This window comes from Notechis scutatus, chromosome 4, assembly GCF_049901735.1.
Source record: "Notechis scutatus isolate UNSWTSFEM ecotype Mainland chromosome 4, rNotScu1.2, whole genome shotgun sequence".
NCBI lineage: Eukaryota > Metazoa > Chordata > Lepidosauria > Squamata > Elapidae > Notechis > Notechis scutatus.
Genome location: NC_142012.1, coordinates 108,723,292 through 108,749,510, shown reverse-complemented (window position 1 = coordinate 108,749,510; position 26,219 = coordinate 108,723,292). Strand labels below are relative to the sequence as shown.

Here is a 26,219-nt window from a genome sequence, read left to right as displayed (position 1 = left end):
GGAAAATGAGTACTTGATATAAAAATATTTGAGTGATTGTTATATTTGACTTTCATAGTTGCTGCACAATATTTTGCTACAATCTGGGTTTTGAAGAATTTATAATCTGGAAAAAGGAGCTACATACAGATACTGTCAAATCTCCCAGAATAAAAGAGGCAGGGTATAGGTATTATTAATATCCCTAAAGATAGTACAGTAAAATAACATATGCTGGACTGTTTCCATCAACAGTTCCACATGTAACATGTTTTGTCAAATGGAATTTTAGAATATCTTCCTTTTAGTATTGCTAAAGGTAAAATAGTATGCCTTGCTCAGAAAAAAAAAGTTTTTCTTCATTTGGGGATGAAAAGAGAGATACTTTGCTGTGTGAGCGTGAATATACCCTCGGATTGTTTTGTAAGCCACCCAGAGTCACTTTATGTGTGAGGCATAAAGATTTAATAAACTTAGATTAATACAAGTTTAGTTATTGGACCAAAAAGGGTTTAAACTGTGCTCGCATTAACTGTGATGTGGAACAGAATTGCATGTGTGCACGCTTTTTTGTAGTGAGTGCAAGAGAAAGGAAATGGCTGTAATCGTGCAAATCCATTTATCTACTTGTATCAGATGTCATGACACTACATAGTTATGTCACTGTAATGCTATCATGGCTTCTTACAGATTTCTTTCATTTTATGTTTCCCACACTATCGTTTCAGTTTGTTCACATATGAAATAATTTAATTTTAGATCCTTGTCTGTTCCAAATATCTAAATATATATAAGATGTAACTTGCTTATATTGTTAGTAAGGAGAATTCTGTTGAGAAAAATGGCCTGGGAGAAGAATGATAATTCTGCTTGAAGATAAAGGACACACTGATGAATGCTGTTTTCTGTATTCCACTTGACAAAAATACTAGTTGACAATAGAAAGAAATTATGTTTATCCTCTGGAGAGTTGCAAATTACAATTTAGCTGTATTGCTTAGAAACCTCACCTGCCAAATTTGTATTGTACTGCTAGAAGAATACAGTTTTATTCTTTGTTTGCTAGGAACGAAAAGGTTCGTTAATGCAGATAATTTTGGATAAGCAAAATACAGTGAATGATGGTTTTGATAAGTGAAATTAGCCTTTAAAACAGCTAATGCGAGAACTTATTGTCACATGCAGGAGGGCAATATTCTTTCTATCCGCATAAAATTATCCTCTTTGCCATGATTAGGTTCAATAGAGCCAAAGCTCTTCATGAGATGACATGTTTTAGGAATATAGTTCAACATGTTAAGCTTAACTATATTTCTAAAATTATGTAATGTTTTTAATAGTTCTGATATTAAAGTTATATATATATATATCACCACCTTCAGCAGGTTCGTCAAGTGCTTCAGCGTCTTCGGGACCATAAACTCTACGCGAAACTGGAGAAGTGTTTCTTTTTTCAGTCGTCGATAGAGTTTTTGGGGCACATCATTTCTCCCGAGGGCATTGCTATGGACCCTAAAAAGGTTGAGGCTTTGTGTAGTTGGGAAGCCCCTCGTCGAGTCAAGGACGTACAACGTCTTTTGGGATTCGCCAACTACTATCGGACTTTTATCCCGGACTTTGCTAAGTTAATGGATCCCATAACTCAGCTCCTCCGTAAGAAGGTCCCGTTTCTGTGGGGGCCCCCGCAACAACAGGCTTTTGAAATTTTAAAGAAAGCGTTTGTGGCCGAGCCGATATTGAGGCATCCTGATCCGAATCGTCCATTTGTGGTCGAGACAGATGCCTCTAATGTCGCTATCGGAGCGGTACTGTTACAAGCTTCGAAGGATGGCGCACCTCTTTTCCCATGCGCATACTATTCTAGGAAGCTCACAGCTTCAGAGCGCAATTACACCATCTGGGAAAAGGAGTTGTTGGCTATTAAGGCTGCCTTTGAGACCTGGAGACATCATTTAGAGGGGGCTCGGCACAAGGTAGAGGTTCGGACGGATCATCGAAACTTGGAACATTTATCCACAGCTAAGAAGTTGAACCAACGCCAGATTCGGTGGTTGTTGTTTTTCGCCAGGTTCAATTTCTCCGTTACTTATGTTCCAAGTGGACAGAATCGGAGGGCAGACGCGTTGTCTCGGAAGCCCGAGTATATCGGTCCCGAGGATCCTCTTCCTCTACAAACGGTGTTACCACCAGAATCCTTGGCCGTACTTCAAGATCCAGTAGATTTGCGGGCTCGCCTACGGGAGGCGCAACGATTAGATGCGTGGACGCAGCAGAGACGGGGGGACGTTGAACCTGATTCTCCATGGTCCTTTGAAGAGGGCTTGCTCCGACATCGGGGTTTATTATATGTACCCACCAGGTCGCTGAGAGCTCTCATCATGACACAATGTCATGATAACCCCGCTGCTGGCCATTTTGGATTTTATAAAACCTTGCATTTGGTCACCCGGACTTTTTGGTGGCTTTGGGTTCGTCACAATATGTTCTCTTACGTCGCTTCTTGCGTCCAGTGTAGGCAAGCGAAAGCGGCGTCGGGTGCGCCCCCTGGACTCCTCCAACCATTGCCGACTCCGGGCAGACCATGGGGAGCGATCTCCATGGACTTTCTTACGCATTTACCATCCTCGTCGGGCTTCACGACGGTGCTCATGGTAGTTGATATGCTGACTAAAATGGCTCATTTCATTCCCTGTTGGAGATTACCATCGTCCCGCACTACAGCCCAGCTATTTTTACAGCATATCTTTCGTCTACATGGACTGCCGGATAGAGTGGTTTCTGATCGTGGGGTTCAGTTTACTGCGCAGTTTTGGAAACAGTTAATGGCAGCGTTACAAGTTCAGGTGTGCTTAGCGTCAGCGCACCATCCGGAAACTGATGGCGGGACTGAGAAGGTGATTGGCATTCTTACCCAATACTTGAGGTGTTTTGTCAATCAGCGACAAAGCGATTGGGCAAAATACCTCCCATTGGCAGAATTCGCTTTTAATAACTCTCAGCACACCTCCACTCGTGTAACGCCATTCTTCGCGAATGTGGGTTATCATCCGTGCTTCTTCCCATTAACGTTGATGGATTCCCCGGTTCCTGAGACACAAGATTTTCTGGAGAAACTACAAGCAGTTCACCGTTTAGTAGTACAACAACTCGAAAGGGCAAAAGAAGACTATAAACGGTTTGCGGACCGATCACGTCGAGCAACGCCTCCGTTAGCTGTGGGTGACAAGGTGTGGTTATCCACAAGACACCTTCGGATCGATCGCCCAATTAGGAAGCTGGATCATCGTTTCATCGGTCCATTCCCGATTGAGGCGGTCATCAACCCTGTGGCATACCGACTCACCTTACCGCGCTCCATGCACATTCACCCTGTCTTCCATCGTTCTCTTTTGGTTCCTGATTCCCCGGAGTGTCCTCTGTGTGCTTCCACTGGTACGACTTCCCCATCAACGCCCCGTGATGAGCCTGAGGTTGATGACACGGTGGTCAGTGTTACTGATTCGCGTTGGCTCAAGGGTCGTTTCCAGTATTTAGTCGGGAAGAGAGTGGATGACTCGGAGGTTTTTTCATGGACAGATGCGTCTGCAGTTCATGCTCCAGACATTATTCAGGACTTTCATGAACGTTTCCCTTCGAAACCGCATCCGGATCGTCAGACCCGGGGTAAGGGCCCTGCGGTGAGGGATAGTGTTGTGGCTCCGGGTTTGGATTCTGCTCCTGTGGCAGATATGAGTTCAAGTGAGGAAGACATGGCAGAGAAATATGAACCGGCATTGCTGAGTGATTGGAATAGTAACCAGGATGAGGAGATGGAGGTAACAAGGGATGACAGACCTGAAATATTAGAGTGGTCAGAACCTTCGACCTCCTCTGGTGCTTTATCTAATCAGCAGCCGGGAATGGATGACGGAAGGAAGGAGGGAGTTTTCCAGCGGAGATGAGAATCTGGAAAACTTATGGTTAGACGTTAGGAACAGGAGACAACTAAGGAGACAAACCCAGTTAGAAAGAAAGAGAAGAGCGAGCCAATTATTAGGGTAATTAGCACGTGGCTTAAGTATAAAAGGACACAGCTGGCCTGGTGGAATTCGCCAGAAGCAAAGTGACTTATTGAGTGAGGACGTTACAGCAAGAAGCTCTGAGGCTTGAGATTTATTGCCAAGACTGGTTTGCCGGACAGAGTAAAGATTTATGCTGTGGATTGGGATTTCTGCCAGCCGTTATCTTGTGAGACTTTATTCTGTTTGAATTACTTCTGAAACGGCTGCTTTCTGTTTTGCTCGCTTGAATTTGAAGGGGAGTCATAACATACATACATACATACATACATACATATATATATATATATATATATATATATATATATATATATATATATATATATATACACACACATATATACATACATACATAAATACACACCGTGTTTCTCATATAACAAGGCCGGGTCTTTTTTTTTTTTTTTTTTTTTTGAGCCCCCAAAAATGGCTAGGTCGTCTTTTCGGGGTGACTTAATTCCCCCTTGCATGTTCGGGCGGGCGAGCGGCGACAGCTTGGATGTTGACCTCGGCGTTGGTGGGGCACTTCATATCGGGGTCAACGCAGGCAGCACCATATCCGGGTGTGCAACAAAAGTACTTCCTAACAGCAAGCCCCCCCACCATTCCCCCCCATTTCGCATGTTTTAATATAGGCCTTAATTTGGGGGGAGGGGCTTAATTTCATTTCATGCCTATAAAACATGCTGGGACTTCCTATTGGGGGAGGCCTTATTGTTGGAGAAACAGGGTGTGTGTAGTGTGTGTGTGTGTGTGTGTGTGTATACACACACACACACACACACACACATATATGGATCTTTGGTTATTCGGGTTTTCTCCCGCGTAAGATTGGAAGTATCTAGGCGACGTTTCGATGAAGTCTCATTCATCATCTTCAGGGGTACTTACATGTATGGCATTCAGCTTTGTTCGGGTATTTTCCCACGTCATTATAGTTGTGCTTTTAAAGTTGTAGCAACTTTAAAAGACGAACAGACAACTTTAAACAACTTTAAACAGACGAACAATACAGAAGCCTGATGATGGCAGATGAGATTCTGCCGATTGCACATGGACTTTACTTTTTGGCTTCAGTACAGCTACATCATAACACCAGTACACTTGAAGACCTCATGGCTGCGGGACAGAATGCAATTAATGATACTAGTTTCTGGGCAAGATCTGTTTAATTTGTACATATTTTAATCTTGCATTTTATATTTTAAATATTATGTCATAAATATGCCTTATTTTAATTGTGATGCTTCTGACATGAATAAACAAACACCAATACTACTATTTTGGATATCGTCCTACTTAAGAGTATTATCCACCAAAAAGGGGTTGGGTGTATTAAAATGGCTATAATTCCTCAATAGTTACTGTCACTTTTGCAAACCGCTTGAATTAAAGCTGAAGGTTTTTGATTCGCTCCCATCTTCTGTGTTTCATTTCAAATTCAATTCATCTCAAATGTGGTGTATAGAGGGCATATGCCAAAAAACTTATCATTGTCCCAATATATAGAGACCTGACTGTATGTGGACTGAGACTATAAAAAACTAGAGAACAAATTTGAAAACAAATTAATATTTAAGGATATCTTCTAAGAAGCTTATACCTGGTGGTATCCTTCATATTTTTAAACAATATTCATGCAAAGAAATATGTGCATTGGTTTGCTATTGTTTTCATTTATAAGTTTAGTAGTTAATAGATTTCCTTTGTTAGATTTTGCATTCCTTAAAAAATATGAGAACTTGAATTTGAGTACTTTTTCCACTTTCCTGAAAAGTGTTTGACCAAACTGAATAAATAAGCATTGCCATCTTAGATGGTAATAAGTTACCAATGTTATAACCTTTATAGTATAGTTTCAAAGTATTTCACATATTAAAGTAAGCTTTATATGTCAGTAATAAATCTTGAAAATCTCATTACGGGGGTGGGGGGGGTGGAGGAATGGCATTGCTATATCAGATTGGGAGTCCAATGCTAGCTTAATTTGTCCAGAAGTAAACTAATAGCAAGTATTAGTTTACAGAAGTTTACTAGTTTACTAGTTTTAATAGTTTACTTCTATTAGTTTATAGAAGTTCTCAGTTACACACTTGGGTATCTTAGCTGCCTAATGATCTTGCCTGTTTTGTGTGGTTTGCCTTTTAATTTTTTTATGGTTACAAAGGAAGAGAATACATGTAACTTTCAAACTTGCTTTTATCTCTGCGTAGATAATCTTGGTTGGACTAGGAGACCTCCAAGGTCCCTTCCAACTCCATTCTGATAGATAGATTTTTCTTTAAGTGTAATTGGGGTCATTAAATTCTGCATGGATGTTTAGCTCCACAAACAACTAATAGTACAAGTATTCTGTCTTTAGCAATGAATAAAATATATGTGCATGACTTTTTAAATATTTAAACCCTGTTGGAAAGTGTTGGGATTCTATTGGAGGTTACATTCAGTGTTATATGTTTTCCACAGCTTCAAAATCTGCTCTAGGCACTCCATTAATTCTTCAGAATGTGAGTCTTAGAGAATAATCTCATATCACAGTTTTTCCATACTTGGATGGACTGAATTATGTCCACCCCAAGGGGAATGGACCTGGAACTGCTGATTTATGCCTTTTTCACTTATTATATTAATTCATATTGCTCTGATGTTAAATTTTCTAGGTGAAACAAAGATAATAGCATTTTTTAATTTTGTGAAGCTATACAAAGTGCATAAGGGAAAACAAATGAATTCAGTTTCTATTTTTGTACCTTTAATCAAAATAATTTTCTTTTTACAGGAAGGATTTTTATTAGGAGAGGTAAGACAAGAGGAGACATTCAGTATTAGTGATTCTCAGATTAGCAACACAGAACTTCTCCAAGTAATTGGTAAGTGTTATTAAATTTCTCTCTAACAATACAATGTAATAATTTACTTAGATTATATGGTTGTAGATTGCATGTTGGCTTGCTCATTTGATCATTTTGTATATCTACCCATCTTGCATAAGTGACTTTTGATGGCTTGCACAATTAAAAATTTGATTACGGATTCTCTGATTACAAAGTCAAGTTGAGGTGAGTCCAGAAAGTATTTTGGCAGGAGACAAGCAATGTTATTTGGTTTATCTTGTTGAGTATAGTTTATATGGTCTCTGATTCTTAACATATGCAGAGTCATGAATATATGACTATCTAGACTCAAGTACACACAATTATTCCAGGTTAACAGATCCATGGAGCATTAAACATTAAATTTGAAAGTGATTATTTTAACTTTTTCTGCAAAAGTGGAGGGAGAAGTAGAAATGCCAATGCCTCTCTTTATCCAGCTTTGTTTAAAACTGAATCAAAATTGTTTGTATTTTGTAGAGGCTTTTGCCATATTTTCAGAGACACAGATTTAAGACACTTGCCAAATTGTTATAAATAGATTTTCAGAAAGTCCACATTTGATGGAAAGTTTAGAGCCATAAAATGCTGGCTTACCTCTCCTGATGGAGGAAAGAACAGCTTCTCAACAGCTGTGGTTCTTCTGTCTCCACCTACCCCTATTCTGTTTTAAATTTACTTGTTATTGTTGGCAGGACCAATAGTTCACATAATCCTAGCAGGTGTGCTTTCAATTTCAGGAGGTGGTCTTTTGTAGAGATAGTTCTCCATATCTACCCTAACTGGGACTGTGGCTCTTAGCACATTCTGACAGATAATGTGAAAATATGAATCAGTTCCTAAAGCAAATACATTGCATTAAAGATTTAGCAACATATCTACTTTGCTTGATTATCTTTAGAGAAATTGCATGTTGTCTTTCCATAGCAATCCATGCATTTAAATAATCAGTTGTAGAAACTTGTGAGTACGCAAGATCAATGAAATCTTTATTTAATACATTTATTTTGAAAATTGATTAGGTCTGCCAAACTTGCAGAGTTATGTTCCTCAGGAGTTATTATAAATGTGAAATCATCATAGGTCCTGTGAAAAGTGAAGCATTTGCTGATTGTGTAAACCTGAAACTATGTGGCCTGGGGATATATTGCTTTAAATTATCTTTAGAGCATCTCTATTTCCTTAGAGTAATACAGATGTATTGTTTTCTTTTTCCAGAAATCCATAATCATGAACCTTGTTCCAAGCTCTTTAGGTAGGTTACTTTTATCACATACTTTTTTCCGCTTTACCAGTTGTCATTGGGCTAAATCCAACAGTGTAGCAAAATGGGTCAAGCATCTGAATGGAACTGAGGAGACCTAGGTGCTCATTCAACTATAGTATTTAGTAGATAATTTTGGACCAGTAATTAATTCTCCTGAGTTTCTCAGAGTTCCTACTGTGGGAGTAAAATAATTTGTTTTGAGCCTTTATCACCCAGGTATAGTGTAAATGAGCTATAATAATAATATAAATATAATAAATAATAAATATGTTATTAGCGACTAGGAGCTGCCAATTTATTTATTTTATTTATTAAATTTTTATGTCACCCATCTCCCCTGCAATGTGCTAAACTATCTTCTGAAGTTACCTGGATTCTTGTAAGCTTTTTGTGCCCAAGGAATTGGATAACATGAATTTAGTCAGCTCTTACATGATATGTGCTCTTCCTGGCTCCTTCATATATCTAGGTAGGCATGAGTTATCGGATCAGAGAAATTGTGAGCAGTTTTCTGAAGGATAAAGTCATATTGCCCATCTTAAGAGAGGCAGTTCTGATCCCTTGCTTGAAGTAGCCCTGGATCCAGCAATTTTTGATAACTTCTTCCTGTCTCCAATCTTCTGTTTGATTTTTGAGAAAGTTTATTGAGCAAGTGGTGGCAGCTCAACTTTAGATAATCCAGCAAAATCTGGATCCTTGCCATCAGAATTCAGACTCATGATAGAGATTGAAATGACATTGGTTCTCTGGTGGATGACTTTTATCAGGACCTGGGTAAAGGACACCTCTCTTGGTTCTATTAGTCCTTTTGGTGTCATTCAGTACTAAGGATTGGTAGTGATCCTTGACTTTAAAGGGCAACTTTAAAGCTCCTATACTTTGAAACTCTTTCTCTAGAAAGATTCTTAAAGCCCCTTCTTCATGGTACTTAGAAGATCTCTCTGTTGCAGTCCCTACCCTTTTGAACTCCATCCCACATGATATATTCATCCCCCGACCCAGCTTCAAAGTTCTCTGGAAACCAGGCTGTTTCTCGATCTATGTGTTTGATTCTCTTAAGTGGTTATTTTTCTTCCACGTTTGAGATTTTTTTTTTAAAAAAACTGTATCTTATGGATGTTTATTGTATGCCATTCAAAGCTGTGGTGTTGGGCAGTATTATATATTTCTAATGTAAATATAAATAAATAAGACCATCGAAGACAAGTTTTATTTCAAAAGACATTCAATCCAAAGAGCTGTAATTTGGACGAAAATTGGTGTATTTAGTTATTTGGGGGGGAATTGTTTTTATAATTTTTCTTGTGCTGTAACATATGTGCCTATAAGAATGGGGTATAAACACTGAAAAATAATTATCTAATTAATAAAAAGATACAACCTAAAATATAATATGAATTCAGAGAATATATAATTGTGTTGTTTCATCTGTCCTTTTGTTCAAGATTATACTGCATTAATAAAAAAATTATTTTAAAAAGTTTTTTTTTTAAAAAAAACACCTCAGAAATTCCCGATGAATTATTTTCTGAGACCTTATTTATACTGTGAACAAAATAATAGCATATTGTCTAGCTGGGACATTTTCAATTAATTAAACATATGTTTTGTAAAGTAAATAATCCTTCATTTCTCTGAATAGAGGCCATCATAATATTATTAATATGATGCTTTGCATATTAAGTATATACATGTTGCAAGCTGAAGTGGGATAAATTGTTAAAAACATGCTCTGTTAAACTGGGATTTTCCCTGATAATATACCTACTTACATTTATCTGAATCAGGAAACAATTTGTATCATGTAAACAAAAGTTATTTGAGGCAGGAATATTTTCCAGTGCTCCACATGTATAAAGAGTTGCTTGATTTGATAAATTCCTTTTTTCTTTTTGATTAGAGCATTTATTTGATACCAGTACATTATTTGCAAACTATATGTATTGCTGTGGAATTCGACTGTATATTCAGACTAGGAACATTTTTTTTTTTAATGGGGGCATTCTTCTCTAACCTTTTAAGTATTGCATAAACCTCTTTACAGCTTGGAACATAGAAGAATTTGTGAGGAATAGCTTATTCAACATCTATATGTTTTGCTTCACAATACTTGGCTATGATTGAATGTATAATCTAAACTTCTGTTTTCTTTTTCTTTTTTTAAAAGTTTTTATGATTATGCAGGCAAAGTCAATGAAGAAAATTTGGACAGAATTCTTAAAAATCGGAGAAAAGTAAGCTTACATACTTCCAGGTCCATTTGTATTCATATTTATTCTTCTGTATAAGAAGGAAAAGTTAATTATAGCTCTTTGGAGTGACTTGAGACTGAACATTTCCAAAACGTTCCAGTAGAGGTGGTCCTTGACTTACAACTGCTCATTGCATGTCCTACAGTCACATTACCATATTTTACATCATTTTGCAAAAAATTGGGCATTTACTTCCAGCTTTCAACAAAACCGAATCATACTAAACATCATTTCCGTTAATGACTATTAATAACTTAATGGCATTAATAACTTAATGGCATTTGCATAATGACCCCCACAAAAAGGCCAATAAATCAGGTCAGTTGTTTGGCCTGATTTTTGACCATTATAAATGACAACTGTGTTGGATAAGGTCCATTAGAGTCATAACTGAAAGACTTAACTATATACTCTTCAAAAAAAAATTCTAGGGTGATACATACATAGTCAAATGTAGATAAAAATGTCCCAAAACTGGGAGGGTAATGTGATATAAATGAACTAAGCATCAGACTAAAGACCTAATTACATCTTTGGAATTCATTCCAGCCAATTTTGTTTACAGAAAATCAATCCCCTTGGTCTCTAGTTTTCCCACACCCTCTAGTACAGAGATCTCCAAACTTGGCAACTTTAAGACTTGTAGACTTAAAGTCTACAAGTCTTAAAGCTGCCAAGTTTAGAGATCCCTGCTCTAATAGGCTGGGCATAGTTTGTGTCTCTTTCTTGAAGCAATGTCCTCCACTAGTACCTGAGAGGCCTGCCTTTTCCACTGTAATACCTACCTCTGAAATGAAACAACAAAATGATATGTCTGTGAGAGAAATGGACAGTTTCTAAATGTAATAAATAAATAAAATATATAAGTTGCCTCCAACTCTTCTGGCCTTTAGAAAGGTTTTTAAATAGAACAGAATAGAATTAGAATTAGAATAGAATAGAATTCTTCCTAAAGTTGTTTACCCAAAATAGTACATAAGATGGTGATTTATTGAAGCAGAATTATACAGAGCTATTACTTCCAGTGAACAGATATTGTACTTCTTGATATAGCCTAAATAGCATTTTTTTTTTTTTGCAACCACATCATATTGCTAGTGAAGCACTTTGCATTTACAGTTATAAAATATAATCCATTACTTTCATCATATTTCTCTATTTTATCAAGATCATTTCTAATTTTATTTCTTTTTTTGTTAAGGTATTAGTTACCCATTTTGTATCATCTGCAAATACAATAATTCCTTCCAGTTCTTTTTTTTTAACAAGTTTTATTCAGTTTTCCATATTTTAACATCTCTTTTTAGTGAACAGCATGATTACAGGTTTCACATATACATACAAATATGACCATGGTTACATATTCAATTTTTATATCCAATTCCTTATCTTAACAGTGCTTTTATACATTTTCTATTTTATTGTATTATTCCAAATATTTATCTCATTATTTAATTCACTTATGATAACTTCATAATTATTATACTTTAGTACTTTTAACTGTCACATTTGTATATTTCATCTTAAATTCTAATTTAAAAAAAGACACTTTTTCTATAAATTAGTTTCCCCCCTGAAATCTCAATTCAAGTGTGCCACCTCTAAGTTATAAATTAATTTATTTTCACCCCTTTTAAATCTCGTTAAAACATTTAACATTACCTAAAACACTAAACTTAATAATCCCTTTAAAACTACATAGCATATATAGATCAGATTCTGCATGATTTTTCTCCTTTTAAATTTCATTAAATTTCCCCACCCAAAAAAGGACATATTAATCTACTAATTCAAACAGTAAAATAATCCTAAGCCCTAAAGTTAATTCTATTTCAGCTCTCCTCCTATATAATTTCATTTATTTCCATATATTTAATACACATATTGCATTAATTATTCCATTCATATTTAAACCAAAAAAGCCAACATTCCAATCTTAAAAATATTTCAATATATCTAATATACTTATTCCATTATTTGTTACAATTATCTCTCTACATAAAGAGGAAGAGCATTAGATTCCATTATCCAAAAAATAACAATTCTGTTTTTCCATCTTGTCAGTCTATATGTCCCTATTTTGTAACTATAAATTTATTTATATTACCCCTCAATACCTTGCAGAATCCCCTTTCTATATAATAATCACCCGTTATCTCTGTGTCCAACTGAGGATTTCCCCATTTTTTTACAATTCCTATATTTCTTTGTTTCCAAATCCTGTTTCTTGTCCCTTCTTTCCCCTTGTCTTTTCTCCTTTGTTCTTTCACTCCAGTTTTTATCCCTCTCTCTATTTATAGGTTCCTTTCACCTTTTGAATTTCTGCTGACACTTTTCCCCTTTTTTAATCTTTCGGATATTCCCCTTTTTATTTAATTTCTTAGATCTCCTGTATTTATTTCCAACTCTTTTCTTCTTTCTTTCAAGAGTTCTTGGTTCTCAATGATCACTAAAGATGGTCTCTTCTATGATTTGCTCCACTGCCTCTTCTGCCTTTTGTCTTTGTTGTTCATATTCTGCTGTCGCATTTTCAATAAATTTTAAAGCAAAACCCAGCTATTCACCTCGTTCTTGTAGTGTTTCTTTCATTTTTCTGAGTTCCATTTTTAATGCCAGAAGAGAAATCGCCATTTTACAACTTTCTGATTCACAATTTAATCCAAATAGTATCTTTAAAGTTTATTTCCAACAACTTTTCTTCCTCTCAAGTTTTTAAGTCTCCGCTAATCCAGTGCCAAATTCATGTCAGAATCAGCAACTAATCCAAAGGCAGAATCTTCCTAATTCTTTCTTTGTTACAATGTTTCAATTTTTCAAAGTTCTTGCTTTATTGTATCAATTTCCATGCAATTTCAAGAAACAAGCGTTTTTTAAAAGATAAACAAGTTGAATTTTAACTGAGATGGCACTCTTTATTATGCTAAGTCTTCACCCCCTCTTTTCTTTTTTCTTCTCTATCATTCAGAGCTTTTTAAACCACAATTTTCCAACAAGAAAAAGATCAAATCCAGTTGATATTAAATTTCCTCTTTTACAGTCTATAGTTCAGCTTTATTAGTGACAATATAAAATCAAAGTATCCAAGTTGATTATATAGTTCCTTCTCCAGCTTCTACCTTTTGCGGTTTCGAAGCCCCGACGCTATCAAAAGCAATTCACACCTTTTTTTTTTCTCTTTCTCTTCGCCGCTTAGATACTTTCTTAAAGATTCTTTGAATTGTTAATCCTGGGGGTATCTTCCATTTGATTATATCGTCCTGTTCCTCCTGCTGTTTGCTTCTTTCTCTCTCTCCTGCACAATCTTATTCCAGTCTAATCTTCCCCTTCATGGTGGCCATTTTAGATCAGCGCTTCAGGCGTCTTCGGGAAGGAGCAATTGCCAAGCCGGGGAGGGAATTTGCGAATCCCCTCTACCCAGCTGACGGTCTCCCCTTCCTCCGCCACCCCTACGAGGTAGCTTCTGCCCCAAATCCAAAGGATTGGGGCTCTCCGACACCGAAGCACGAACCAAAGCCGCGCACGATCGCGGTCAGTGGTCCGTCTTTGGGGAAGCTCAAAACAGGAAGTCAGAATTCCTTCCAGTTCTTCATCCAAATCATTAGTAACAATATTAAGAGCAACCTAGGACTGATCCTTGTGGCATCTCACTTGGTATCTCTTCACAATTTCTGAGTACATTTAATATGATTTTGATATAATTATCTTGCAATCCAGCCCTACCTTAACTATGTGGTACTTTGTCTTGATGTTTTACTGACATGCAGATGTACTATGTATCAAGCACGATATGGCAAGATTTGTTAATGACAAATCCATACTTATTTCTGATACTTACCTCATCATTTTCAATTTGCTTACAAGCTGATTTTTATTACCATCTATGGAATTCTTTTAAGTATTACATTTGACTGGTCTGCAACTTGCTGATTTTCTGTTTCTCATATATTGAAAACAGAAATAAGGATCTGATATACTGATTCTTGTGTGTATTGTTAGGTTTAATCCTAACACTAAGCCTTTTATTTATTTATTTTAATTACTTTAAACATCTGCCCCTAAAACTTGATTCATTCTGAACTTCTGCTTTACTAACACCAGATGTCTATGGAGATTCTCAATCAGCCAAGTCATGATTGTCCCAAAGGTCCTTTTTCTTGGGTTTTTTTTTTGCTTGAAAATGTTTTGTTTCTCATAATTTTTCAGATGAACTGAAGAAACTTCTTGGATGAGAAGCAAAATGTTTTCAGGGACACCCCCCCCCCAAAAAAAAAAAGTCCAGTTGCCTTTGGAATTACCAATACCAGCTTTACATTTCCAAGCTACTTGCCTGTACTTTTTTATATGTGACCCTGGCCTTTTTCTATTTACTGCATGTATCCTTTGTTTTGTTTTTTCAGTTGGGTCTTCTTCTTGTTTTTCTTCCCTGCTGACATTGTTTGCATTTGTGCTTTTAATGCCTCTTCTTAAGAAATTCAATCCATTTTTAGCATCTTTTCTTATTAGCTTCTCCTGTTCCAGGCTCCCATTGACTGAATTTATTAGCCTTATTTTTTAAAGCCCAACATATATATTTGAATATGCACGCTTTCATTTTAAATCAAAAATTCCAGCATTATGCAACACTTAACATTATACTGTATTGGTTAATATCAAACCAAAGTTAGCTGATCCTTTTGTGATTTCCATTCACATGGAAAGTAGGAAGAAATCAGCAGGACAAATAGGGAATTTCCTGTAAGGACCATATGTTGCAGAGACATGTTACCTCAAATCATCTTTAACTAGTTTCATGCCTCTTTGAATAATGTGCAGTTTGATTTTTGAAGGTGTAATCCACATCTATTTGGATGGAAGATAATATTAGATATCAACAATAATATGCATTTTTGTCCCTTTCCTTATTATATCACAAATGCTTCTTATATTTGGGATTCCGAGAGCATGTTAACATGTGGTACAATGACTCTTCCTTTTCTGTTGCATCTGTTGCTTTCGCAATTAATTAAATTGCATCCTTTAATTACCTTATTCTAGTCCTGAGAATCATTCTTCCAGATTGCCATTATACCTAATAAATCATATTTGTCTTTGATACTAACTGCCCATTTTGTTTATTTCCCATACTCTGTACATTAGCATATAAATAGTAAAGTCATGAAATTTATGAACCATTGTTTGTTTGATTTTTCTTGAGTGATTGAAAAGGTTCCATTTCAGAGCATAACTATCTAAGCATAGAAACAAATCAATTATTTTTCAAAGTTTTTTTTTAATTTAAACTACAATAAAAAATGAACAGTTTATTTCAATCAAAATGAATGCTGGTAAAATTGCCTGGACACCAAATCAAATCAAGTTTTTACTGATTTCAACTGATAAAGTAGTGGTAGAAAAACTATAAAGACAAATATGTAACGTTGGATCATTTTCTTCAATGAATGAGTGAACTTTTCTGACTCATTTCTTCAATTGATTTTCTTTCATCTAGTTTCAGGACTTCTGTGGAAAACATTTCTTTATCTAGTTTTAGGACTTCTGTGGAAAACAAATAACATTTTAGGACATATTTATGCAGTACCTAACACTATCAAAGCAAAGGGTTTCTTTTATCACATTTTGCATTTTCCCAGGCCTCAAATACATTTTTTAATGGTTCAGCATTCTCCTCCTCTTCCAAGTTAAACCATTACAAGATAACCTAGGGGATATAGCCAAGCAGGGTAATGAAAACCCTCTGTCTTTCATTCTGCTGCTTGAAAATAGAGTTGAAATTCAATTTTTTTTTGTCAACTCATGGTCATTTTTCTTTCTCTGTCAAGGTAAAGAAAGATTTCTGAAATGATTGTTCTAGTAACATTTATTGCTAAGGAAGCAAACACCTTTTGTGATTAGGAGCCTCAAAAGGGCTACTGCCATGGTCACATGTCAGTAAGCCCTGTCATATTCTAACTGTTAAAGCCATGTAGACAAACTAGAAGAGTCTCCTCTCTGAATGGACTTAAAGCATGTTGTTACATTCAGATTAGAACATGCAGTATGAACTCATTTTTTGCTTGGGGTGTTAATTTTGATTTTGCTCTGTAATTATTGTATAGAAAAATTCATTTCAGTGTTAATTTGCCTTTGAATGTATTTTTGCTGAGAGTCATTGAAAAATGGAATTAAATAAACGAAGTGTTTCCAACAATTACAAATGCTTCATGGCTAATCATCTTTAATTATAATATTGCTTTAGTTTCAAACAGAATTTATCATATACATTTTGAATGTATGAATATTTTTGGAACTGGTTCCCAGTTGGCTTGCACGCCCAATTCAAACTGCCCATGACTCAAATCCCTATTATCTTTGCACGTGTCTGATCTCAGCAGAATCTTCCTACCCACCCCTTACTTTCTGTGGAGTGGGTAGGCTTATGATCCCTCCTCCCTTGGGGTTGGTGCTCAGAATCAAGACTTCTTAGTAACAACCTCCTTGCTCTGGAATAGTTTCCCCCACCTACTGTCCTAGGTTAGAATGACCCCTTAGAATGGCCATGGTGTACTGAACAGTTGTGTCTAAATAATGAAACATTACTCATTTTTTATTGTAGAATGTTATTGGATGGTATAGATTTAGAAGGAATACTCAGCAACAAATGTCATATAGAGAACACATCATCCATAAACAGCTGACACAGATACTTGGAGTACCTGACCTTGTCTTCCTTCTCTTCAGTTTCATCTCCACCGCAAATAATTCTACACATGCTTTAGAATATGTCCTTTTTAGACCAAATCGAAGGTAAATGGTTTTTATTATATAGGGGAGGGATCTATATGAACTGTATTTTTAATAAAATAATAATTAAACACAGGAAAAAGTTAATTATAGCATATACCTATTCTAACCCCAATGTTGAGTTTTCAAAAAGCCTTTTTTGTTTCTGCATACTCAAGTAAAATGCAAGTTGTTGTTTTTCTGTCCTACTCATTTAGGCTTCACAAAGTGGTTCCATTTTAACATTCGTAATCAAATGCATCTTTCTATGCTGTAGGCTTATTTTTTAATCCAACCCATAGATTGCTAGATTCTAGCATGCCATGAAAGTATATTTGGTTCTCTATAATGCTTCATTGTAAATACAGTTACAACTTGCAATATTAAATCAATAAAGTAATTAACTAAATTTTCAGCTAAAAACAGCCATTTGAATCAGTGAAAATGATTTACGAGTTTCTGTTCCTTGTTTTTAATTGAAATAGTTTTTTTCTAGTCTATTTCTCTAATTGAGATAAAAGAAAGAATTTTTTCTTTTTTTTAACCAGGAGGTATAATTTAGATATCAATGAAAAAGCAAGCCAAATTTTTGCATTCCTGTAGCATTGCAAAAAGCATGAATGTACAGTTAATGGAAGATTAATAGTTGTCAACTATCTAGGCAATTGTTAAATTCATAATCACTCCAGATTCAATTTAAATATTATAGCTAATTATAAATACAATTAATAGTAGCCTTTACTTCCTAATTTTTTTTTAAAAAAATTCTGGTTAACATTAATTACTGCAATCTCAGGAATTTTTGTGATGTTTATTAATTATCTGAATTTTTTTAATGTAGGTATAATCAAAGAGTGTCACTTACTATCCCTAACCTGGGCAACACAAGTCAGCAAGAATATAAGGTGTCTTCAGTGCCAAATACTTCTCAAAACTATACCAAAGTTATCAAAGAACATGGGTAAGCAATGTTTCAATACATATTCATTGCCGATTTGGCACATTAAGAAATAAACATAATTTTAAATACACATGCACTTTTCTTGATTATCTGCTTTTGTTATATGATTGCTAGTTTCCACAATGTAGGAAAGTGTTGATCATGGTTAGCATAAGAAACATAGCAAGCACATGCCAGGGTGCACATAGAATATAGTTGCAGATATCTGCAGCGTATAGACATCTTATCATGAGATAAGATGACTTTTATAGTTGTATTTTTTCTCAGTACAGTAAATTAATAGGAATGAGGATAAATGAAGGATGTACTTTTTTAATGTGTAACTTTCTCTAAGATTCGTTTCTTCAACACTATATCAAAGCAGGCTGAGCAAAATCAATTGGATTTGCAAACAGCCATAGCAGTTCAGGCATTGGTACTCTGTGTATAACTATGTAAGAAATATAAATTGACTTTAAGGGTAACAAGGAAAGAAAGCGATAGGATTATGATTTATTTCTAATACATTATGTTTTGTATTTTTAGTACTGATTTTTTTGATAAAGATGGAGTGATGAAGGACATCAGGGCTATATATCAGGTTTATAATGCACTTCAGGAAAAAGTACAGGTAACTCCTTTTATTTTAAAATTTGCCAATCTTGACTTTTTATGCTATAATAACATACAGAAAACTATTTTGTACAGGAAGTCCTCGACTTAACGACCACAATTGAGCCCAAAGTTTCTGCTGCTAAATAAAACATTTGTTAAGTGAGTTTTGCCCCATTTTATTGCCACAGCTTTCTTGCCACAGCTGTTAAGTGAATCACTGCAGTTGTTAAGTTAATGAAATGGTTGTTAAGTTTCCCCATTGACTTTATTTGTCAGAAAGTCACAAAAGGTGATCACGTCCCCAAGACACTGCAACCGTCATAAATATGAGTCAGTTGCCAAGCATGTGAATTTTGACCACGTGACCATAGGGATGCTACAACAGTCATAAGACACTTTTTCAGTGCCATTGTACCTTCCAGCAGTCACTAAATGAACTGCTGCAAGTTGAGGACCACCTGTATTCAAAATATATTTTAGCTATAATGTTAATATTTGCAAATTATACTTTAGGTGATGTAAAGAACAAAAAACTATTGTTAGAATAGGTAGCAATATAAAGAAACTAAAGCTAAAATTAAACCTATTTTTAAGATTAAAAGTGCATTGTACAAAAGCTCAATAAAGTCAAATGAAAATAATGTGTATTAGATCTCTTAGTGATACTTGCAGGGGCAAAATGCAGTGTCTCTATAACTGCATTCAAGGGTAGAATTTGTTTGGATTAGCTGGCAAGATTGGACTCCTATATATAATACATAATAACTCTTTCTGTTAAATATTTCATAAAGGATTTTAAATGGATGATAATACAATTTTGGCAAAAACAAATCAATCACATTTTCAGCGCATACCAGTCTTTATTTTAGTAGCATTAAGTCCTGTTTCCAGCTCCTTTGTCTTCCCTTGAATTGCATTCCAATTATTTTAAAATCAGTTATTATTACATCCATAGGTAGTCACCTAATTACATGGTAAAAATATGGGGCCGTTTTTTTGGCATTATGAATGGAATGTTGTTATCCAGCTATGCATAAGGAGGTTCACTATTGAGTCATGGCCACTTTGTGCCATGAGGTGCACTTCAGAAATAATTTAAAATAAGAGATAGCTGATGAAGTACAGTTTGCTTTAATAAGATGCCTTTGCAGAACCTCCAAATCACCTAGGTCTGAATTTGAATTATGGTGCTTTTTATCATTAATCAGACATTTAACCAGAATTACTAGACAGATGGGTTGATACTAGACAGTTTGTGGTAACTGGTATCCATATATATTCTTTTATATATTTTTTATTTTTCTTATATGTATCCATGTATTCATAACTATGTTTTTACTTATACCTATTATCTTGTAAGCAATTGACAAATTAAATAAATAAATAAATAAAATAGTTTCTTATGCCTCGGGTGGACAGGGTCAGTCGAATAACCTTGTTGTGTTTCCCCTAGGCAGTATGCATAGACGTAGAGAAAAGCGAGCGAACTGTTGAATCTTTCCAAGCGGAGGTGAATAAGCTAAAAAGGCAAATCTCACAAAGGAAAAATGAAAAAGAGCAGGAAATAAGTAAGACTCTCGTGTAATTTTTAAAAAAACTCTCTTAGAAAATTGGTGTTGCAGTCAACTGTGTTAAGTTTTATTATGCTTCTGTTATTTAAAGGACGTAAAATAAGTGAATTGCTGTTTCAGTTTATATCACCCTCTTCTGCCAATGGAATACTCATTTTAATGATAATACCATAAGCTACTTTAGGAAATAATTTTAAGTGATTGGTACCCTTTTTAATTCAAATATTAGGCATCTTACATACACTTCATGCAAAGGGATACCGATAGACAGAGCAAAGTGTACATCTGAGCATATATTTGTTTACATGGTTTTTAGTTAGATCTTCCTCTTTTACCATGGCCGGAGCTTTGAATTTTATAGGGTTTCCCTATTGTAACTGCCTTCATTTTTGAAATAATGAAAGGAGCAGATACTTTATTTATGTAATAACTAAATTCAATTTTATGTCATTTCTACTGGAGAAGGAGTGCAGTAAATTCAGATGTAGCTCCAGTTCAGTGCCAATATTTTAGCTGGTGGAATTATGCTAATTGAATAAACAATGAAATAGTGAAGATTAAATTATACAAGTTTAACATATTCACTGAAAAGACCAAAATGGTTCAGCTGGAGTATAGAAATAATAGATACAGATTATAATCTTTTAACTGAAAAATGCATTTGTTCTATTTAGTTAGTAAAAAAAAGAGTTTTTTAATAAAAAAAACCCTCTCCTTAAAATATGTTCGCTTAGGGTTGCAGTTGGATGAGTAAAGGTGAGTAAAGAAGAAACAGAGTAGGTATGGAATGAAGAATTAAATTGACTGTATACCAGAATAATGCATTGATAAAAAATAATGTACGTCAGGAATAGAAACATAGCAAGAACTGCAGGTCATTTGTGTGTGTGCGCGCGCGCACACACACATATGCATACATACACACACACACAGAGATTTTCAAATTTGGGTTATGACATATTGCATAATAACGTTTTCTGTTCACCTCAGCAGTGTTACCCAATTATCTCCTGCAGTACCGTAAGCACACTATTGCCATGGATGTTACTCTTAAGCAATATATTTCCATATACTTTTTGAACATTTACCAGATGGGCAATTAAATAAAGTCCCTGAGTATCTGAAGAATAACATATTCCTTCTACTAGTACTTGCATCAGACACAACTCAGTTATGAAAAGTAAATGTAACAGTCATAGGATTTTCCACATAAATGTAAGCTTTAGCAATTGTAACAAACAATCTATATCTGGATTTGCCTTGGATCTTTAGATAAAAAGGCCTTTGGTTCCTTGAGAAGATCCCTCACCTGTGCTGGTATCATTCCTATTAAAATGAACAGGTGAAAAAAATGAACAAGAAATAGGATGCACTAGAGAAGGAAGAAGTGTGGTGGGTGATTTCTTAATTAATTTTCTCCTCATTTATAATTGGTTTACCTGATATCATGACAGGAACCCTGTCTGTATACTATCCAATATTACCTTAAAACACTGAGAAATATAAATCATTATATTGAGGGGAAAATATAGAACCTGTTATCTGTTGTATTACTATCATTAAAGTGCAGGTGGTATTTGAAAGTTCAAAGTCATCAGAGAAATTGAATTCTCTTCACTTGAATTCATGCAAGCTATACTGCAATGACAACCGCTTAGAAGGCCTTCAAGAGACTAGCAAAGGCGCCCAATGCAATGTGTATGGTACTTCATATGCAGCTTGAAACGGAAAGGTCACTAAATGGCAGGGCAACAACAATCCTCTGCATTTTGCCATAAGGGCAATAATGTTTCTTCATTAATTCAATGCAAGAACTCTAATACAGAGGATAGGACAATTGCGGGATGATTTTAAAAATAGAGACAAAACTGTTTTACCATTCTACAGAGTAAGGAGCTCTCACAACGTAATTATGTGGCATAGATCCTGTGAATGTCCACATTGTAATACTGTACTGCAGTCATAAGTGATGCAAACGAGTAAAAAATTCTGGATTGTCTCCAGATTACCCACAAGCACGATGAATTCATTTGCAAGAGTCCTTACTGAAGGAATTGGGAAAGGAGTCTATGTTTTTTTCCTTTTTCCTTTCTGTCTGAAAAACAGTTCCAGAGATTTGTGGAAACTTCTAACAACAGTATGAGGGAGAAAATACATGATGAAAGCTACCTTCAGTGCAGATTCTGCTGAATCTCGATTCTTTCTTTGAATGAAAGCGAAATCTGGATCCAGCTTGAAGTGCTTTTATGATTCAAAAGTTGCAATATCTCCACAAGAGAAGCTGCATGATTTTTTTTTAAGATAGTGTAGAAAATTCTTTAATCCCTATGCATACATTCAGGAACGTTACACATACTGTAAGAATGCAAAGTTTTAGAAAGTCTTGCTACTGTACATATTGTATATTATTTCTTAAAAATGAAGGTTTTTCTGTCAGTATGGATGAATGTTGAGATAAAAAAATGCTTTGGTATATGATCAGTTTGTTATATGATTTATCTGATTTTTCCCTTCCTCCTTCATCTCAGAGGATAGTGGTCTGAGAAACATAAGACTGAAGCATACAGTGCATTTGCCAAGGAGATGCCATCATAAACCAAATGCTTGCTTAGAAATTGTAGCTTTCCTTCCAAGAGTTAGAGATTTATGACACATGGAAGGTTGCCAAAGTAGACATACTGATATCTCTACAACATCTCCTAGTAACGTGAAGGAAGGGATGCCAAGGTGCACATAGTAGTAATCTAATAGTGTTCCACAAAAGAAACTTGGGGGGAAATGGCGTCAGTATGCAATTTCTGATGACATTTGGATGAGAAATGAATTGTGAACCAGCTACCTGTTAAGTTAAAAAAAATAGAAAAAGTTGTATAGATATTAATCTATAGAAAAAGTTGTATAAATGGTTTTGTAACAGTAAATATAAAGAACAACGAAATGTGAAACCTCAGTTTAATGTTCTAGTTCCACTAGAAATTCTATTGTTTGGGTCAGTGTACAGCAACTGTTACTTGAAATTAAACTGCCTGAAGAAAATTTAATTTATTATTGCAGCAGTCTAGTCTTTTGTCATAATTATGATAGATAGGGAGATAGATAGATAGATAGATAGATAGATAGATAGATAGATAGATAGATAGATAGATAGATAGATAGATAGATAGATGATAGATAGATAGATCCTATATATTCTCTACTGTTAAATGTACTTTTCTTTGTGTGGAAATCCCTAAGTATTTATCTATGTATGTATTGTGACTCATTGTAAAAGTAATGATCCTACCTATCCTTTGAGAACCCTAAGAATCTATAGTTAAAGCTAGACAACAAAATAAAGACAGCATACAAACATTAATCATGGTAATAATAACAAACTAATTTATAAGAAAATGGATTTATATTTCTATTTGATATTTGCTTATAAACTTTTCACTTAAATTCTTTGCTTAACAATTGAATACAACCTACATATTAAATTCCTTTCCCATTGATATGGAGAAACTTTTCAACTAACAGGTTAGAAGATGCCTAAACTAATTGTCTTGATTTAACTAGTTGGTATTACAACATTTACTTTTCCACTTTTCTAGGATTACAACAGACTCTCTTAAACAGGCAAATGTCAAATGATACCATGGAGCCTATATTTATCCCACAAATAGCACATCCTGGATTTGTTGTGGAAAGTAATCTTGAAGAATCGGATGTTTCTGATCCTCCTCCTCCTTATGCTGACTTCAGTGTGATCAATCATGACATTGCTGTACGTCCTGGGGTTCTAGAAAGCAGTGTTTTTATGCCTCGGCCTCAAGCAGTGGGCTCTTCTAGTTATGCTTCCACAAACACAGGATTGAAGTATTCAGGCAGTGGAACGTCCATGCAGCCTTGTTCCCACACCACCACCACCGATGAGAATGTTAATGAATCAGAAGACAGTGACTATGAGAATTCGCTTGACCCTACAGAGTCTTCTGACAGTGAATATGCACAAACGAGAGATTCTCGATCCTTCGCACATGTGGATGGAGATTCCAGGAACACTCAGATCTCTCAGATTTAATGTAGAGCTTAACATAGGGCTAGCTTTCCTAGTTGTTACAGAAATATTTTGGAATTTAACTTTGAGGAAATGAGCTCCGAAAGAGGATTGTTGTGCATAACAGATATAAAAAGACTTTGAACTTAGATGGCTTACTCACTTTGATACAGTTTTACAAGTTTTGTAATGGAACCATGAAGATAATCAACCTGTACTGATTGATTAGATTCAGGATGTACTGGTAAATAGCAAAGTGAAATTTGAAACAGTTGTAACTTTTGTTGCCATACCTTCCAAAAGAGAAAAAAGAAAAAAAAAAGGAAGAAAGAAAAAAGGGATTTCGCAACTTAGCATGGTCTCTAATGATCTTAAATCAAACCTTACCTCGTGTACTATCATGCCTTGAATTTTAGAGAGGTTGTTTCTAAAGGACTTAAATCAGCAGGCTTTTTAATGATGAAGCCAAATAAATCATTGCCAGGAAAACAAACAAACCTTTATTTCCAAGAAGCCGGGATTGGAACAAATGTGAATTATCCTCTCTGCATGCTCTTTCAATAGAGATGGGGTTTGTTTCAATCTTTTTTTTTTTCTACAGGCCTAATATAAATCACTTAACATTATGGTTGCCTTTTTATGTAGAAAAGCGATTACCAGTAAATCATCTGTGAATGTCCTAAGCATACTACTTTGACGTTGGTGGATTTAATGTGACTTTGCCACACTATCCTTATTGTCTCAGTTTTGTTCATAACACATGAAAGCACATAGTGAAAGTGGTCAGTTATGTCAGAGTTTTGTATTAGAAAACTATAAATGCTGAACATTTAATGAAGATAATAAGCTCTTGCAACTTACTTGCAAAAATGCCCACACTTTGCGCTTAACTTGAAAGTTTCCTCTTAAATTTAAATTGTGTGTCTTATTGGGAAGGGGGAGACTCTGCTTTTGGAAGCAAGAAGCAGACTCTGCTCAAAATATATTTGGATGCACTTATTTCTTTACTATAGGTTTGCAGGGTTGGTGGAGGTTTGGGGGTATTTTTTAAACCCCCCTGATAAAAAAAAAAAACCAGTATAATTTAAACATCCAATTGGGCTTTTATTTCAATTACCAAATAGTGAACTGTTCAGTCTATGACAATGTGTTTTGATCATGCATAATTCTACTCATTAATATCCGATTTCCCCCTTCTTTTTTTAAAGATGTCAGACTTCCTCGGGCTAAAATCTCAATAGCTAAACAGTCTGAGATCTATTTATTATTAGTCTTCTATGTCTCTAATTAATAAAAATAGCATTTAAATGATTTATCTCCTTGGATATTTGGGATTGTAAAACATTTCTATTCCACTACTTAATATATTCTTTGGCCTTAACATGATGCATTTTTTTCATTGCTGTAGTCTGTTCTAATTAACAAAAAAATATTTGGATTTTATTAACTTTGGGTATACAAGCTACTATAGTGCAGTTTGTTCAATAAGTGCTGTTGCCATCACATCAGTTCATTTGAGAAATTTTTAATCTTGCTCAAAAACTTTTAAATGTACATCTTTGACAAAGGTAAATGTGACAATAAAATCTTATTTAATCCTTTATCTTTTATTATTTGTCAGCAGGGTTCCATGATAGCAAAATCATGTTTCTGCAAATAAAAAGTTATGCTATTTTGTTTTCACATGAAACAAATATTGGTCCCTACATTAGCAGACAGTAAAGGGAAACATGCACATGATTGTAGTATATGCACAATCATACCAGTGTTTAAATGTTCGTTTATTCATGTCAAACTACTACAAAAATTATTTGCGGCCAATGTGACTTTTACTTCTGTACTATTCCCAAACAGTTTTTGTGAACACTT

At 35.1% G+C, this 26,219-nt stretch overlaps 1 protein-coding gene across 1 annotated transcript in view; it reads left to right on the top strand.

Annotated features, from left to right (window-relative positions):
- The window catches only part of ABRAXAS2 (abraxas 2, BRISC complex subunit), a 31,607-nt gene extending 5,656 nt beyond the window's left edge, over positions 1-25,951 (top strand). Inside the window, exons 2-9 of the mRNA XM_026669013.2 lie at positions 6,817-6,907; positions 8,129-8,165; positions 10,345-10,411; positions 17,022-17,212; positions 18,030-18,149; positions 18,675-18,759; positions 20,197-20,311; positions 23,905-25,951. Of these exons, the coding sequence (XP_026524798.1) occupies positions 6,817-6,907; positions 8,129-8,165; positions 10,345-10,411; positions 17,022-17,212; positions 18,030-18,149; positions 18,675-18,759; positions 20,197-20,311; positions 23,905-24,374 (1,176 nt within the window). The 3' untranslated portion in view covers positions 24,375-25,951. The remainder of the gene's footprint in view (positions 1-6,816; positions 6,908-8,128; positions 8,166-10,344; positions 10,412-17,021; positions 17,213-18,029; positions 18,150-18,674; positions 18,760-20,196; positions 20,312-23,904) is intronic.
- The last annotated feature ends 268 nt before the right edge of the window (positions 25,952-26,219 follow it).